The 17,885-nt window shown below is 36.7% G+C and overlaps 1 protein-coding gene across 2 annotated transcripts in view; it reads left to right on the forward strand.

Annotated features, from left to right (window-relative positions):
• The first annotated feature begins 6,938 nt into the window (after window positions 1–6,938).
• Cat (Catalase) overlaps window positions 6,939–17,885 on the forward strand; it is a 90,917-nt gene continuing 79,970 nt past the window's right edge. The window contains exon 1 of one of the 2 annotated variants that reach the window (XM_067786731.1): window positions 6,939–7,097. In XM_067786731.1, the coding sequence (XP_067642832.1) occupies window positions 7,041–7,097 (57 nt within the window). In that variant the 5' untranslated portion in view covers window positions 6,939–7,040. The remainder of the gene's footprint in view (window positions 7,098–17,885) is intronic. The other variant, XM_067786730.1, reaches the window with a different exon arrangement.

A 17,885-nucleotide genomic window follows, 5' to 3' on the forward strand; every position in this document is an offset into this window, starting at 1 on the left:
CTTACGGCAAATAGTAAAAACTGTTTTTGTATTGATTGGAGCCTGTTAGTATGGACTTGAAAACGCGTTGTGAAGAGGGTTTTCGTAACATAGGGGTCGCTAACTCTTTTGACCATCTTTTCACAAATGCTAAGACACCTTTAGCTCTATTGACAGTGACACTTATATGAGTGTTGAAGCTAAGTTTGCAGTTCATTGTAACTCCCAAGTCTACAAAAACATTAACACTTTCAAGGTTTTGGCTGTTAATTGTGCAAGAACCTGGTTGTAAATTCCTACGCGAAAAACACATAAATTTACATTTCTGAAGATTAAGCGGCATGTGGTTCACATTGCACAAAGCAGCTAAGCAATTTAAATCCGTCTGAAGTAAAGATCAATCGACGCGTAAGTCATACAAAGTTTTACTTCATCAGCACACATCAAGATTTTAGAATATTTTAAAGTTGTAGAGATATCGTTTATAAATAGCAAAAACAGAATCGGGCCAAGAGGGCTGCCCTGAGAAACACCAGAGGTGTCACTAATGATACTCGAAAACATATTTTTAAAGATTATTCTTTGTGTTCTGCCACAGAGATAGGAGGAAATCCAACGAGTGAGCCTAGGTTGAAACCCAAGCATGTCGAGTTTATATACAAGTAAAGAGTGGCATACTTTATCGAATGCTTTACTAAAATCGGTGTATATAACGTTGGTGTGAAGATTTTCTCTGAACCCGTTCAAAATGTGAGTTGCGAACTCAAGTAAATTAGTTATGGTTCATTTTGCCCTTGCAAAACCCATGCAGAGAACTTGCAATTTATGTTGAAATCGAAAATGTTAGGTGATTTGTAACGACTGCTTCGAACAACTTTGGAATAGCGGACAGTCTAGCTATGCCACGATAGTTTTCAATGGACGACTTAATGTCACTTTTATGGAGGGGGATGAGAAAGGATTCCTTCGATTTTATCACCGACAAAATCCGCGGCCACTCTGTTTATGACGTGGAAGGAACAAGTGACGCAAATATTGGACGTTCACGTCGATGGTGTCACCCTACCGACTGTCAGTCACCCAAAGATTTTAGAGACAACGTTCGATAATGCTTTGAGCTTCGAGGCGCATGCTTCCGCAATTGTATCTAAAGTACAAAGCCGCAACAAAATCCCCAAGTCGCTTGCCGGAAGCACGTGGGGAAAAGATAAAGAAACGTTGCTAACCACGTACAACACATGTGCTACGCGTCACCAGATTTCTCGCCTGGTCTGTCAAAATGCTGCAGTCAGAACTGCCACAGCATGTCTCCTTATGATACCCGAACACCACCTACATAGTGAGGACAAGGATCTCAACATTAAAGAGCACAACAACATGTCACAAGCGAGGACATCCTAGCAAATAACTTCTTGATCTAGTCCTACCTCCACGGGGGTTAAGGGAACAGCCACATAAGCGTTAGGACGAGATCCGGCACCTGTCAAAACAGCCGTTTGATGCAGACAAGTATTAAACCTGACAGACCTTTATCAAAATTTGCGCAAATGTGTTTCAAGTAAATTATTTTGCATTCTAAGCTTTGATAAATGTCCGACTTGTATTTTTCGACAAATGTTGCTGCGCTCGCCCGAACCACAGTTTCATCCATGTCTTCAAATTGCCACAAAAAGGAAAACGTCTCGCTCAAATTTTTCATAGCTCCAAATCGTTCAGTAATGCCAGTGATTACCGAATCAACGATCACCAGGAATGCATTGTTTTTAAAATCAGACTCTGAATCATCCGTAACCATCTCATTTCAGAACGTCTTTTGGGTTTTCTCTTTCGAATGTCCGGAAACTTTGGGGAGATTCTCAATGTTTTGAATTCATTTAAAATTGTTTCCCATTGGTTCCTGATCAACTTCACATCAGCTAATAAGGTATCCAGGGACCTCAACATCTATGGTGGCGTCTCTAGCTTGGAGGACCACGTTTCTTTCATTAATGGTAGTATTTTGAACCAAACTGAGGACAGCAAGATACATTCGAACTTGTTGATAAACTTCAGAATTTCGGTAACATCTCTGTATGCTTGCGCAGTCAAATTTGGCCTTTGTCGGAAAGACTATGAAGACAGCTCGGTACATTTTTTTTGGGGATGTCCCATCGTGGTTGGGTACTGCTGAAAATAGTAAAAAATTTTGTACAACTCCGAAGAAAGTAATTGCAGCCGTACAACATTCTGCAGCATCAACACCACATAAATTGAGACTGTGGGTTGCACAAGGCGAGTAATCAACATTCGATTATTTGTCGAGAAAATGATGTAGTGCTCCGTTGTAAGCTCCTTTCATATTGGCGCTGTTATCGTACCTTTGTGTACGACAATCTTTTAAAGGGATTTCATGTTTACCTAGAGTATGGCAAATTAAATCAACGATTTTCTGACCAGCTTTTTGGTTACAATTCACGAAAGCCAAAAACCGTTCTTGAATTGTAAAATTTGTTGCTTTCGAATTGAAATGGAGTTAGCGCAAAATGAACGTAGTCAACGGGACTAGCATCAACGATAATAGCAAAATACTTGGCTTTTCTCATGGTAGGCAATAAGAACCATTGCTACTGGCACTCCACACTAACAAGTCATGCTCCACTTTCTCTCCATTTGGCAAGATTCTGTTTAACAACGAGGTAGGAAATGCCTCCTCATGACAATCACGTGGAAAAATAACAGGACACCTTTGATGACCTCGACGAATTATTTCGATCCCAAAAACTCATTATTCACGGTACCGAAATCGGAGTAGTTTAAATAATCTGGACTTTGATACAGAGTTGGTGGTATTGTTGGAAGACTTTTTGAAGAAGAACCTTCATCAGTGTCACCACGAAAACTTTACGATTCCGGATTCATGTAAACATACTTTTTTTGTTCGATGTTTTTATTGTCTCCTCACTGTTCGAAATCCCAGGCAAAAAATCATTATCAATATTCGTTGCTTTTGAAATTTGGCTTAAAATTTGTACATGGAACAACTAAAGACTCCTGAATTAAAAAAATACCTTAATACCTCTAAATCGTGGGCCCCCTGAGAAAACCCTGGCCCGGGGGAATCCCCCAAACAGTTAAAGAAGACTGAAAAACTGCAGAATAAGTTTAAGCGTAGTTTAACTGAAAAACTGAGTTGAACTGGTACTGAAAAACCGGGCCTAGGTCAATCCGCGTTTTTCTACATTTTGGGCTATGTTGAGAAATCTCAAACATTAAAAAAAAACGAATTAAAAAGTATTTTCTTCAAATGTATATATTTAGTTATTTCATTAAACAATAGATTGAGCTCTTTACTTTAATTTGACGACTGTTAAAAAAAGATGTCTAGAAACCTGTTAGGCTAATAACTTTTGAATAGTATTAAATAATTATTATCCGCCAGCGGATTATGATTACTGGAGTCATTCGGCGTGTTTTGTGGTGTTATAGCAGTTCCAGGCCAAGTAAAGAATTACAATTTGGTATACGTGGAGTCAAGTAGTCGGGATATTAAGGTACAGGGTGAACTTTTAAAACTTCTAAAATTTCTTCATAGTAGCTGTGTTTGTTTTTTACATCTATGTACGTTTACGCTTAAACTTTATATGGGCTGTTAAGCGTTAAACTTTATCTACTCTTCTGTAATTGCTGCGCGTAAAATTAGTACTCCTAAAGTTCAATACGCATTATACTCAGATGCAACTGATATATGCATCTATTACTGTTTTCACGCAGAAACTTAATGATCTCATTTCACCTTCTAATGAAATCGTAAATTTTTTGCTTTCACACAGAAGTAACTGCTCGATTAGTATGAAGGATGGAATGTCAAGCGAATAAAATTACAATGCTATATGACAGACAATCATGGCGGAACGATGCAAGGTGGCAGCATGGTGACATACCTACATACATAAATAAGAATTCCATGTACTTTGTTTATGTAAATTCGATGGAAAAATGTCAAAATCGCACTGCGCCGGAAGTTGATGTATCAAATCAAATAAAAAAAGGTTATAATCAGATGTACGATGCGGCCATCTTGTATCGTTCCGCCATGCAGACAATGACATTTACTTTGACAAATGACATTTTTAAGCACTGAACACACCAAAAACTAAGAAACTGAATGCTCCCAACAGAGTTGCATTGTGCTTTTGACTTCATTAGGCATTCGATTGGCTACTAATGAAATAATTATAGATTCGAATTTTGTAGGGAATATTGAGCTCAATAAGCGCCTTAATGTAGAAAACTGCCTTTATTATTCAATAAGCCGTCTTTGTGAAAACAGTATATGTTTCACCTCTACACTAATTCTATATAACACCTCTACAAATGGTGTGTTTCCACTATTCATCGCAACCGATTCAGCTATATGTTATACACTATGGCCACCAGAGGTTTGTGTCTGCGCTTTTCGGTACAACATGTGTAGCTAGTTGCCGCTAGATGGGTCTCCTAACCATTACCTGAGTGATAAGCTTTTTTTTTTACGCGGAAACGTAAACGTATATACGTGTAAAAAAACACGGCTAATGCCAATCAATAACTTTTCATGCTCATTTAACTGAAAACTGTGTTTGATATGACTACGACAGACCAACATTTTAAATGCCATTAGAAATTAAGGTTAGATTTTAACTAAACAGTATTTTAGATTTAGTTTACATATAGATTTTAACTAAACAGTATTTTAGATTTAGTTTACATATAACAAGATTATCTTCATTTTCATACTTAACTCCCAATCGTTAATTTTATAATTAGACTTCCTATATAATTTTTTCCCTTAGATAATCGGTTATTATGAATAAATTTTAGAGATGCGGATTGTTTTTCACAGAAAACATTCCACCTCTAGAGTACAATCTCCAATTGGAAGCACAAAATAAAAGAGAAACGTTAACAAAACGAATAGTCAGAAACAGTTGGGCAAAGTGCACACGAGGCTACGTGTCATAGACGCGTACAAAATATTTCATATACTACAATAGGGGGATTCATGAAAGCATATAAACTTATAAGGTGTAAAATTATATCCATTTACACACGCGGTTATATGAACGCACCTAGTAATACTCATGATAAACTTGATTGTTTATCAGCTGTATTATTGCCAAAGAAAATTTTTTTGATTGTTATACAAGTTAAAAAATGCCAAGATTAAGTGAAAAATCAAAACTAAAACGCCTTTACTTGCTGATGTTGGAGATTTCTGATGAAAATGCCTGGTGTAATGTCTGCAAGGTTGCATTCCTTTGAGTTTACCGCGTTTACACCATTAAATGTGCGCGCAAATTTATACAAACTGTGTAAATGATTTTTCATACAAAATTTGACAGCTCGTTTACGCACTAGATAAATTTATACGTTTACACACTTTATAAGGCATTTATACGGTTACATAAGTCCCCCTAATTTCTCTATGCCTGAAGATCTGCACACAAAGCTACTTTCGAACGTCGCTACAAAAAGCAAACAATTATTGAAAAAAAAAAAATAAAAAATTAAATTTCTTCAGCTATATCCATCCCCGAAACCAAAGGAAAATAGGTATTAAACGTTTTTTGCATCCCCATGCCTTTGTAAATTTTCAAAGGCAGTTTTAAACCACCGCGGACTAGAGAAAAGGGTGATTTCTAGTTTCCCAAACTTTTTAGCCTTTTAAACTCTTCAACAATGCCTAACCAAGTTGTTGTGGTGTTTAATACTCTTTTTCTCTTTGGTATTCTACCTTTCACGCACTTTTATTAACTAAAGTAACATTTTTTAACTAATTACACAAATCTGCGTACAAAAAAATGTAAACAGACATCTTGCCCTTCCTTTTTTTCAACCCTACGTACGCTCAGCGACCAACAATGCTGTACGCTTAGCTACACGAAAATTGCATGCTTTGTCGCTTTCATGCAGCTGACGCCTCGTATGCAGCTCTCCTTTCAAATACATGTGTTCGGCATCAAAGCGTACAAATTTCGCCTGCAGCGTCTATGGCGTGTAGCCTCGTGTCCACCTTGCCTAAATCATCAAATCGCGTGTAGATAATTCACCATTGGGGAAATGTGACATGAAATGCGTTATATAGAACGTTAGAAAAACTTTATTTTGATATAATAACCACAATTCATTTATATTCCTTTGATTGTCATACTAGCTATCATCCGGTGGCAAAATCCCGAGCCAGATAAATAATTTTGCATGTAAATGCAACAACAACGATTTGAGCCAGATAAATCCAGATAGAAGTCTAGTTCAATTTGTGAGCCAGATAATTTGTTAATTACTTCTTTTTAGGTTGGCAACGCGGCCTTTAATATACCTAGTTTTTCAAAAATAGATGTCGCTGCTTAGCCTTTCCCCGTATGAGTTAAATGAAAAACAGCGGCGACATCTGCCTATAACATTTCACGTGTGCGAAAATTTCACGACATCTGCTTCTCAAGTCTCTCAATGATCCAGAGCATTCCCGTGAGAATTGAGCGTGAGCCGGAGCTGTAAAACTCACAGAAAGACGGCAACTGTCTTTTTTTGGCGATTCTCTATAAATTTACGTCTCTGCAGAAAATAATCTATTTCCTAGGGATGGGACAAATGTAAACACCTTGATTATTTATGGACGATTTTGTATAGTTTGAGGCATGTGTAAAAGTGGTCTTAGCCAGCGACTGTGTTTACGGCAATTTTCTTTCATTCCACAACAGAAAATATTTTCTATTCGATTAAAAATTTAACACACAACGAATATTTCTATAGTAATTAGCTTTCATAATAAAAATGCTTATGACAAGGACCATGATCTTTATAGTTACCTAGCGGAACGCAGCTATTATTTAGTCCGTCTTAGGAAATTGTACTTACGCGGCAGCACTGTTCAGAGAAACTACCTTTAAACTATACGTAAACCCTGTTGGATCAGCTGTCAAATGGTATAAAAGAGCTTTCAGTTTGGAACTGCATATCATTTTTTGTTCAGAGGAATTTGTGATTTTCGGTGTTTCTTTACCGTGCTTGTCTTTATCTATCTTATCTATATTTGTTTAAAAATGGCTAATCGCGACTCTGCAAGCAACCAACTGATTGACTACAAGAATAATTTGTCGGTAAGTGTTTTGCGTCATTTATACAAGAACCCCGCTGGAATATGAAATGCATCATATGCAGTCCATGAAATCCAAGTTTACGTTTTACTAATAAATAAGACTCAAAAGTGAAGACAATTTTTTAAGTGGAGAGGAATGCACGTCTAAATATTGCGTTATAGATTTTTCTTTATTATGAAAACCCGGTAATAGTTGTTGTTGTTGTAGCGATCAGGTTACTCCCCGAAGGCTTTGGGGAGTGTTATCGATGTGATGGTCCTTTGTCGGATACAGATCCGATACGCTCCGGTAACACAACACCATTAAGGTGCTGGCCCGACCATCTCGGGAGCGATTTATATGGCCACATTAAACCTTCAGGCCATCCCTCCCTCCCCACCCCCAAGTTCCATGAGGAGCTTGGGGTCGCCAGAGCCTCGTCTGTTAGTGAAACGGGATTCGCCGCTCGAAGGTGAGGTTGACAATTGGGTTGGAGAAGCTATATATTGCGCTACACAACCCCTTGAATCCCACCGGTAATAGTCTAGGTGAGGGGCCGACTGCTAATACGCTACCAAAAATATCGAGTGAGGTGTCAAAAGACGCGTATTAATCTCGAGAACAATAATCCGAAGGCGGAAAAGAAAAATTTTATATCTGTCCGGAGATATGGTAATAGTCTAGTTGAGGGGTTGACTGCTAATGCGCTACCAAAAATATCGAGAGAGGTGTCAAACGACGCGTCTTGACATCAGTATTAATAATCCGAAGGCGGAAAATAAAAATTTTAACGCGTTCAAAAGATAACGAAAAACCGAAAAAAGACCCGCGGGTACCTCCTAAACCGGGGGTCGGATCCATAGTATTTTTGCGCAGAACACCTTTCTGCGTTGGCGGCCTTCGGCCGCGCTTATAAAAAATAACCCTGGGCTACGCCATGCCAAGTCCGGGTGTGTGGTATAACCGTGGCTACCGCCACGATGATGCACAAAATTTGCCCGCTGGGGGTATGTAGTATTTGATTGCGTCTCTTAATTCATTGCAATCAGGTTGATTCCAAGATTATTGTAGATTCTGAATTTTACAATCACAAAAAAGCAATCAACTTTGATTATAAGATGATTGTCGATGGTACTTTTTAAAATTAGATTGGAATGAAATAAGCAGTACATCCATATATGTAATACTCCTATATTGCTACAAAAGGCTAGGTACATTCCCAAACATCAGAGTGCCGATATATTGCTGTTTAAACGTTTTTGTTTTTGTATTCAATAATCGAATGTACCTAAATTTAAATTTTTTCTTGTCACACTTATGCTGCTACAATCACAAAACTTTTATATGCTGTCTTGTTTTGATTTCGAATTCAAAACACATTGCGAGCATTTTCTATTAGCAATATAGGAGTATTACATATATGAGTACATCGGTTGAGTGTAAATCAGAATGATTTTATATTTATATAGCTCTGCTATGTAGATTATTAATCAAGTAAACTAGTGGGTTATCAAATTGCCGGTCTAAAGCTGAACGGTCAAAGATCGTATTTTCTGTTATCCAATGAATGTAAACAAATGTACTTACACATTTAATTTTAGTGCTTAATCATACTCAGGGGGTGGGTCGTAGATTTTTTTGTAGTTTATTCTGATCAGCTGAATGAATCGTTTTGGAGTGGACTCCCACTGATCAAAGTCATGCGTTTTCTATTATATTACCTTAGTGTCTTGAAACCGGGTCAGAATATACCCGCGGTATAAAGCTCCTCATGGAACTTGGGTGGTGGGGAGGGAGGGATGGCCTGAAGGTTTAAAGTGGCCACTTAAATCGTTCCCGAAATGGTCGAGCTAGCACCTTAATGGTGCTGTGTTACCGGAGCGTACCGGATCTGTATCCGGCAAAGGACCATCACATCGATAACACTTCCCAAAGCCTTGGGGGAGCAACCTTATCGCTACAACAACAACAACTAGGGATTTTCCCTACCAACGGCTGTCATATCAGTGTAACCCCATTTATTTATTTCGAAAGTCAAAAACAACAACGGTTCTTACTGACTACTCGCACACAGCACGCAATATAGGAGGATTCTGCGCATAGTTGATAGACGTAAGTTTAATATAAAACGGATAATGAAAACGTAGAGACCTAGTCGGTATACGAAAGTTAATAAAGCGCAGCAAGGAGGAGCAGTCAATGTCACCATTAATATTTCCAAAAATTAGAGACAAAAAAAGCGTCATCGTTGTAAATTAATAAGGATCAGGCGGTAGGGATAAGGAGGGATTTGGTCGGAGAAATGTAAAGATCCAAGGCAAAATTTAAGAAAAACTTTGTAATCTTTCAATCGTGTTAATTGCAAACTTATGATACAGCCTCCAAATAAAGGGCGCATATTCAAGTTTGGAGCGTACAAACGATGAGTAAGGCACTTTACGGGTATATGGATCTGAAAAATTAATGCTGTTACTTCTTAAGAAACCGAGAGAGGCATATAGAGATAATGTAGTTTATATGGTTATTGAACGAGAACGAGGAGTAGAAGATGACGGCAATGTCCTTGATCTCAAGTAGGGGTTGAAGAGGAGCACCTGAGATACTCTAAATCGTTGGTAAGTCATTGTGGATTTTTGCGAACGTAATATGATAGGGCTTGTTTAGATTAAGAAAAAGATGCGAGTCCCGACATCAGGGTGCTTATATATTTATGTCTTCTTGTAGACACTGTGCATCTTCAAAAGTTTTAATTATTGAGTAGACTTTTAGGCCATCAACATAGTGTTAGAATTCTGACGAGCTGAAATAGCTACCAATATCATTAATAAAAAAAAATGAAATGAAGAGGACCTAGGACCCCCAGAAGGTTAGGGGATCAGAATATACCCGCGGTAGGTATGCCTGTCGTAACACAGCCAAGCTATATTCACTAAAAACTGCTACATTAGTGACTGTAGACCGACCACAAAAAAACCATGCAATCAAATTTTTCCCTTACAAGAGTTTAGAAATAATAGATAAATTAGATATTGCACTATATTAGAAACATCATTCTTATTGACATTTTTGAAGATTGAGCTAATATCCGCAATTTTCCAGGCATCCGCAAAGATTCCGAAGGTAACAGATTGGTTAAAAACTACCATTAGTGGAACAACAATAGCAGTACAGTTTTTGAGGAGGACTGCGCTAAATCCTCGCTCAGTCTGATTATAGTATATATATAGTATTTCAGTCCTTTAATACCGTTAATAATGTTATTTGAGGCAACTCGTAGGTCGCCAAAATGCAAGGTTGCCTGATGGTTAGAAAGACTATTACCGGTTGGTGAAACTATTTCATCAATTGTGAGGTTGGATTGAAAAAATTTGGCAAAAACATTTGCAATGGCTATGTACGAGGTAGCCAGCTTATCATATTAAACATACTCACTGCATACACACACAAACATTTATTTCATGCACTGGTAAAAAAAAATAAAATTAATACAGATACTACAGCAAAACGCACATCAAAATTTAATTTAGAACATCAGGGTAACTAGTTAGTCGGACAAAAATAAAGATAGCATTTCCTACATGGTCGGAAGTACGTATGAAAGGACAACAAAAACAAAAGAAAACATTTTAGAAGCAAGCACAATTCAGGGGACAAGATGAAAGTTGTCCCCATCTCACTCCCTTCCCAACCATATGTGAGAGTACATTTACGTCTCTCCCAACCCACCTAAATAATTGGAAGTCAACTCGTAGACCGCATTACAAAAAAACTTAGACTTTATTCATTTAAAAAAAAAAATCAGTTTTGTTACATTAGAAAAATTTGTTGTTGTATTGAGAACAGTTCAGCACATCTGCTGAATTTCGTTATTTGAAAACTGTTATACAAATTCGAAATTGAATACAACTTTATAACAGAAAAATTTAATTAACTGAACAACAACAAAAGCTCGTAATTTAAGAGTTGAATTACGGTATTGTAATTAGTAAAACAAAAATCATTTATTTTAAAGAAGCGGCAATATATGTACTGCTTTTACAGACACTTATAAATGCTTACATACCTTAGCCTTGGGTTTGTCCCTCGATGTTTGCGCAAACAGCTGGATATATTAATGTATGTAGAAATTACAGACCGTTGTCTATACATGGTCAATTAGTTTTAAATGCAAATTACCACATATGTTCGCTTTTACATTTAATTTGCAAATTATTTTTAAAAAATTGTATTCAATTAAATTCTTATAGAATAACAAATACTATTTTCGATAAACAAAAAAAACTTTAAGAGTTACGAAAATAGTAAATTAAAACGATTAAACAAAATTCATTTACGTTTTATAATTATTTTAATTTAATTTTAGTGCATTAATCACTATTTTGTAAGAAAAATAAATAAGTTGATGATTGGTGAGGCGTCTCTTTATTAAAAAAAAAACAGCTTAAAAATGCGGCAACCGCAGATGTAGATTTTTCCATCGACGTTATTGCCTTGGGGTTGCGAGCACCACTTTTCGCTTAGCCGGAATACCCTTGTTAGGGTCAGAAAAACTGGCTGAACTTAATTCGCAAATATAATAGGGGGACTCATGATAGCATATAAACTTATAAGGTGTAAAATTATATCCATTTACACACGCGTTTATATGAACGCACCTAGTAATACTCTTGATAAACTTGATTGTTTTTCAGCTGTATTATTGCCAAACAAAATTTTTTTGATTGTTATACAAATTAAAAAATACCAAGATTAAGTGAAAAATCAAAACTAAAACGCCTTTACCTGCTGATGTTGGAGATTTCTGATGAAAATGCCGGCTGTAATGTCTGCAAGGTTGCATTCCTTTGAGTTTACCGCGTTTACACAATGAAATGTGCGCGTAAATTTATACAAATTGTGTAAATGATTTTTCATACAAAATTTGACAGCTCGTTTACGCACTAGATAAATGTATACGTTTACACACTTTATATGAGTCCCCCTAATATTTTGCAATTTGCAACAGAGGCACAGCCCTTGTGTGAATTAAAATATACTTTTTATTTCCGAATTTAAAATTTCTTAACGGATTTTAGTATTATTTAAAAAAAATCGTAATTGATTGACAAATACATTTGTACGCGTTTCAATTCACCAACAAAATCCACGAGCTCCCAAACCAAATCAAAACGCTTGCTTTCTCAAAAAAAAACTCAAATGGTTGCTTAAACCTTTTGAATTCTTTCAAAACTTGTGCGAGTATAAAAGTGCAAAGTAGTTAGATCCAAAAGATAAAATATAATCATATAAAGATATAATCATATAAAGATATAATCATATAAAGATAGGCATACATCACAAAACTAAATTCAAAATCCAGTCACTTCTAGAATTTTGAACTTGGAGAAATGTATGCGATAGTTCAAATACGTGGTAGTGTTTGTGTAAGTTTGCTGGATATTAAAGTGCCTGTATGTCTTTGCAGTGATATGTTCCTAGATGTTTGCCGCGTTCATCTTCCAGTACGTAGTAAGGTGAACCTTGCTTACTTCGAACCCGCGCCTTGAGAAAGGTATGTGCTAATTTACTGTTAAAATTTTTACTTTGATTGCTCTGAGCGAAATTCCTACGTAATACCATTTGACCTTCCCTGAATGAGGCTGGCCTTGACCTCAAGTTGTAAGTTTTTTCATTTACCTTATATGATTTTTGAATATTGGTACGCAGTGTCGTGTATGTCTTTGTACCGTGTTTAATGCGCACCTTTCTTTGGTCATACCAATGTTTCGTAATAGCTTGTAATTTTCGCCGTGAGTCATCATATGCTGACCAAATACCACAAAATATGGACTGGTCGAGGTCGACTGATGTACTGAATTCCGCAAAGCACAATTGACGCTACTTAAATGTTGGTCCCACTCCCGCTGATCTCCCTTAATATAAGCGCGAAGTGCTGCATTTATAGATCGGTTGACACGCTCCTAGCTATTGCTCTGCGGAGAGTACCCAGCGGTGCATACATGTTTTATTCCACACTTGGTTAAAATTGCTTCAAACTCGCCTGACTTAAACTGACTTCCATTATCGCTAACTAGTACTTCTGGCACCCCAAAAACATGTTCCTTAAGGTAATTCACAATAGGCGTCGTTGTAAACTTCTTCAATGGGCACAGAAAAGTAAATTTAGATATTTGATATAAGACGATCAAAATACCAATATTACCAATCTTTGACCTAGGAAAAGGCCCTATAAGATCTATGAACAATCTCTGAAAAATTTTTTCTGAAGGAACAAAATTACCCATAGGAGGTCTTAAAATCTGGGTTGGATGCTTCGTCATTTTACAAGTGTCACATTTTGCAATATAGTCGCGCAAAAGCCCTGACCAAAAGAAATACCGTCGAATACGCTCCGTAGTTTTACCAATGCCACCATGAGCGCAAGTTGGATTGTCGTGCGAGTTGCGTATTACCTCTTCTCTTAAGCCTTCCGGAACCACTAGTTTCCAAGCAGAGTTCTGTTGCGCGACGTCACCTGTGTAGTATTCTGTCCGATGGTATATGAAGTTATCTCGAACTTCGAAGTCTGGATACTTATCTTTATTGGATAAAATCCTACTACGAAGTTCACTATAAGCCACTTCATTAAAAGCAGTTGGCGTAAGATCAATATTCGGCACATAGTCCAGCTGTAAACTCTCCACTTCCTCTATGCTTTCAGAATACTTACGGGACAGTGCGTCGGGTACCACATTTTGGCTTCCTTTACGGTGTTCTATTGTAAATTGAAATGATTGAAGCTTAAGCGACCAGCGTGCAAGCTTACCGCTTAAGTCAGTTTGGTTCATAAGCCAACGCAAACTTGCGTGATCTGTGACTATTTTAAATTCTTGACCCTCAACGTAAGGACGAAACTTTTTAACCGCTAAAACTGCTGCCATGCATTCTTGTTCTGCAACCGATTAATTGCGCTGTGCTTTGTTAAGTTTCTGTAACATATACGAGATTGGAATCTCTTCTCCATTCTCGTTAACCTGAGCTAGTACAGCCCCAACTCCGTTTTGGCTTGCATCACACTGTACAATGAATGGCTTAGTAAAGTCGCGGTTTGCCAGAAACGGGGCAGATGTCAAACGTTGTTTTAAAATGGCAAATGCTTCCTGTGCGGTTTCTGTTCAATCAAATGTCTTGTTCTTTTTTAACAGTTCTGTCTGAGCTAAGTCACGTCCGCAAAGTTTGCAATAAAACGCTGGTACCACCCAGCCATTCCTAAAAATATTCGAAGCTAACGAACTGATTTGGGAACAGGAAACTCGACTATTGCGAAAACTTTAGCCGGGTCGGTTTGTAATGTCCCTTGACCTACTATATAACCCAGGTAACTTACTTGCTTAAGACAAAACTTGCTTTTTGCGATGTTAATCGTCAGACCTGCCTTACGTATGTGAAGGGCTACTTCCTGCAGTAAATCGATATGCGATTTGAAATCTTCCGAGACCAAGAGTAAATCGTCAAAATAAACGAAAACGCGTTCTTTCAAGTTATATGGCATTACTTTATCCATTAACCGACACATCGTTTGGGGAGCATTACACAGTCCAAATGGCATAACCGTGAACTGATAAAGTGGCCGAATTGGAATGGTAAAAACAGTTTTCTCACGAGATCTCTCCTCCAGTGCAATCTGCCAGAATGCGTGGAAGTCTGCTCAAAATACCCTCTATGTGTGGCAATGGATAAGCGTCCTTTTGTGTAACTTGGTTTACTTTGCGACTATCTAAACAAAGCCTGACTTTCCCAGGTTTTCTCACTAGTACAACAGGTGACGACCATGCACTGTTTGATTCTTCAATCACGCCTAATTTAAGCATGCGCTCAATTTCCTGTCCCACTAATTTTTCAACAGCTGGTGAAATTGGGAAATGCCTTTGTTTAATTGGCCTTGCAACTCCAACATCGATTTCATGTTTTAAGATAGTAGTTTCCCTAAACCGTTTCGCTCGTATGACAGAAAACATTCTATTGCCGCATTAAGTTCCTGTTTTTGATTTGGTGTCAACGCATGTATGTGAACATCTTCATCAACTATACTAGTCTCGCTAATTATATGTGAAGCTAACTTAAAAGCTTTCCAAAAGTTAACTCCTAAGTACACCTCTTGGGTTAGAGATGGTATAATATAAAATTCAATAGGCTTGTCCTCCTGTTTGTATGTAACTAACAATTCCACAACACCTTCAATTTGTTGTTTGGAACCATCAGCCGTACGCGCATGTGACCTCAGTGGTTTGTATCCCAACTGGTGCTCTAAAGCATTACTAACAATGCGTTCAATTGTGCTTTGCATATCGTGAGTTGCAACTTCTTGCTACTTGCGAACGGGTCGCAACCCTATTTAAAAGACGTATACCGTGTCCGGCAGAATCAGTAAATGCGCTGCTACTACACACCCTACGACACAATGGACAGGTACTATTACTATCCATCCACGTAGATATGCACGTAAGATGAAAACGATGTTCACATGGAGTAACCGCGGTATTGGAATCGTTCATAACGTCATTACAAATACTGCACATCCCCTCTTGCGCATCTACCAGAAAAATTTTCATTGCTATGACGAACAGACATCTTAATTCCACAAATAAATCTACTCACACAAGCAAAAACAAATCAATAACCGAATTTCCCAGATTAATGCACAAAAATCACTTGATAGGTTTAATAAATTATAAAATCAAAACAACAATCTGATTTAAGGTTTGTAAAAAAAAATATTGCAAGAAGCGGTTTTTATTATTATTGCTTTGCCAATATTATTCTGATACAGGTATATTGTATATTTGTAATATTTCCAAATTGAATTTTTTGCAATAGTATGTGATCCAACGATTTTGACTTCTTGAAGAGGCCTTTGTGTGTGCTTTTAAATGTTTTGTTTTGTAAAAATAAAAATAAACTAAAACACTGTGCGTGAGAGCTCTGTTCACTGCCAGTATTTGCAAACAATCAGCTGATTCAATGCCAATTCGATGTTTACAAAAGTATAGCAGCCAATAAACCATCACACACACACATATTCCAATGGAAGAGTGTACCAAACATCTGATACTAGCACTATGTTCCAAATAGGAAATATATGTATGCGAATTGAAAGTTCCCTACGAGAAATAGTTACCTTTATTTAAAGAGTTTGGTTAGATAAACGTAATATGCATTTAAACTAATTCCTTCACCTCTCTAAACATGATAGTCTGGAAAACAGAAAAAAAACAAATTAATTATCAGGTACCCACAAAAGCGTGGACCCCACGTTGGGCGCCATTTTATGGAATGTAACCTTCATGGAGGTTCGCTAAGTTGGTCTAACGGCAGTGAAGTGTCATACGGGGTTGTGCATGCTAGTTAAACCAGGTCTAAGCTCTTCGGGGGGGGGGGGGGGGGGGGGGGAGGGGGGAATTCTTGTATTAAACATACTCACTGCATACATACACAAACATTTATTTCATGCACTGGTAAAAAAAATAAAATTAATACAGATACTACAGCAAAACGCACATCAAAATTTAATTTAGAACATCAGGGTAACTAGTTAGTCGGACAAAAATAAAGATAGCATTTCCTACATGGTCGGAAGTACGTATGAAAGGACAACAAAAACAAAAGAAAACATTTTAGAAGCAAGCACAATTCAGGGGACAAGATGAAAGTTGTCCCCATCTCACTCCCTTCCCAACCATATGTGAGAGTACATTTACGTCTCTCCCAAACCACCTAAATAATTGGAAGTCAACTCGTAGATCACATTACAAAAAAACTTAGACTTTATTCATTTAAAAAAAATTCAGTTTTGTTACATTAGAAAAAGTTGTTGTATTGAGAACAGTTCAGCACATCTGCTGAATTTCATTATTTGAAAACTGTTATACTAATTCGAAATTGAATACAACTTTATAACAGAAAAATTTAATTAACAGAACGACAACAAAAGCTCGTAATTTAAAAGAATTGAATTACGGTATTGTAATTAGTAAAACAAAAATCATTTATTTTAAAGAAGCGACAATATATGTGTATGTACGGTTTTTACAGATACTTATAAATGCTTATATATCAACATTCAAATTGATATTTTAAAAGAATCTTTTATTTTGATTTTAAATATAAAAATTTATTTTTGTTTATTTTTGAGTTTAGATATTTTCCAACGGTTTTTTTTATTCTTTCTTCTATATCACATAACGGTACTCATCCTGTTCGATATTTGTTTTAATTGTTGATTTCTTCTCACTAGTGTTAACAGATGTACCGCACAAATGTTGAGGGTAGGTGGATGCGTATTTCATCCTGTTAATTTCGGTTGTTTTCATTTTGAAATAAGATTAAAAGTATTATAACATAAAAAATAATTTACAAAATTAAAGTATATTTTACAAAGTAGATAACCCTACAGCTTACATACCTTAGCCTTGGGTTTGTCCCTCGATGTTTACACAAACAGCTGGATACCTTAATGTATGTAGAAATTACAGACCGTTGTCAGTACATGGTCAATTAGTTTTAAATGCAAATTACCACATATGTTCGCTTTTACATTTAATTTGCAAATTATTTTTAAAAAATTATATTCAATTAAATTCTTAAAGAATAACAGTTAATATTTTCAATAAACAAAAAAACTTTAAGAGTTACGAAAATAGTAAACTAAAACGATTAAACAAAATTCATTTACGTATGTTTGTTTAATGGTGTGTTCAGTTTATACTTATATTTAAGAATTCATGAGCTTAACACCGGCTTATAATAATTGAATTTCAATTATTATGTTTT

Source organism: Eurosta solidaginis, chromosome 5 (genome assembly GCF_040869045.1).
Source record: "Eurosta solidaginis isolate ZX-2024a chromosome 5, ASM4086904v1, whole genome shotgun sequence".
NCBI classification, from domain to species: Eukaryota; Metazoa; Arthropoda; class Insecta; order Diptera; family Tephritidae; genus Eurosta; species Eurosta solidaginis.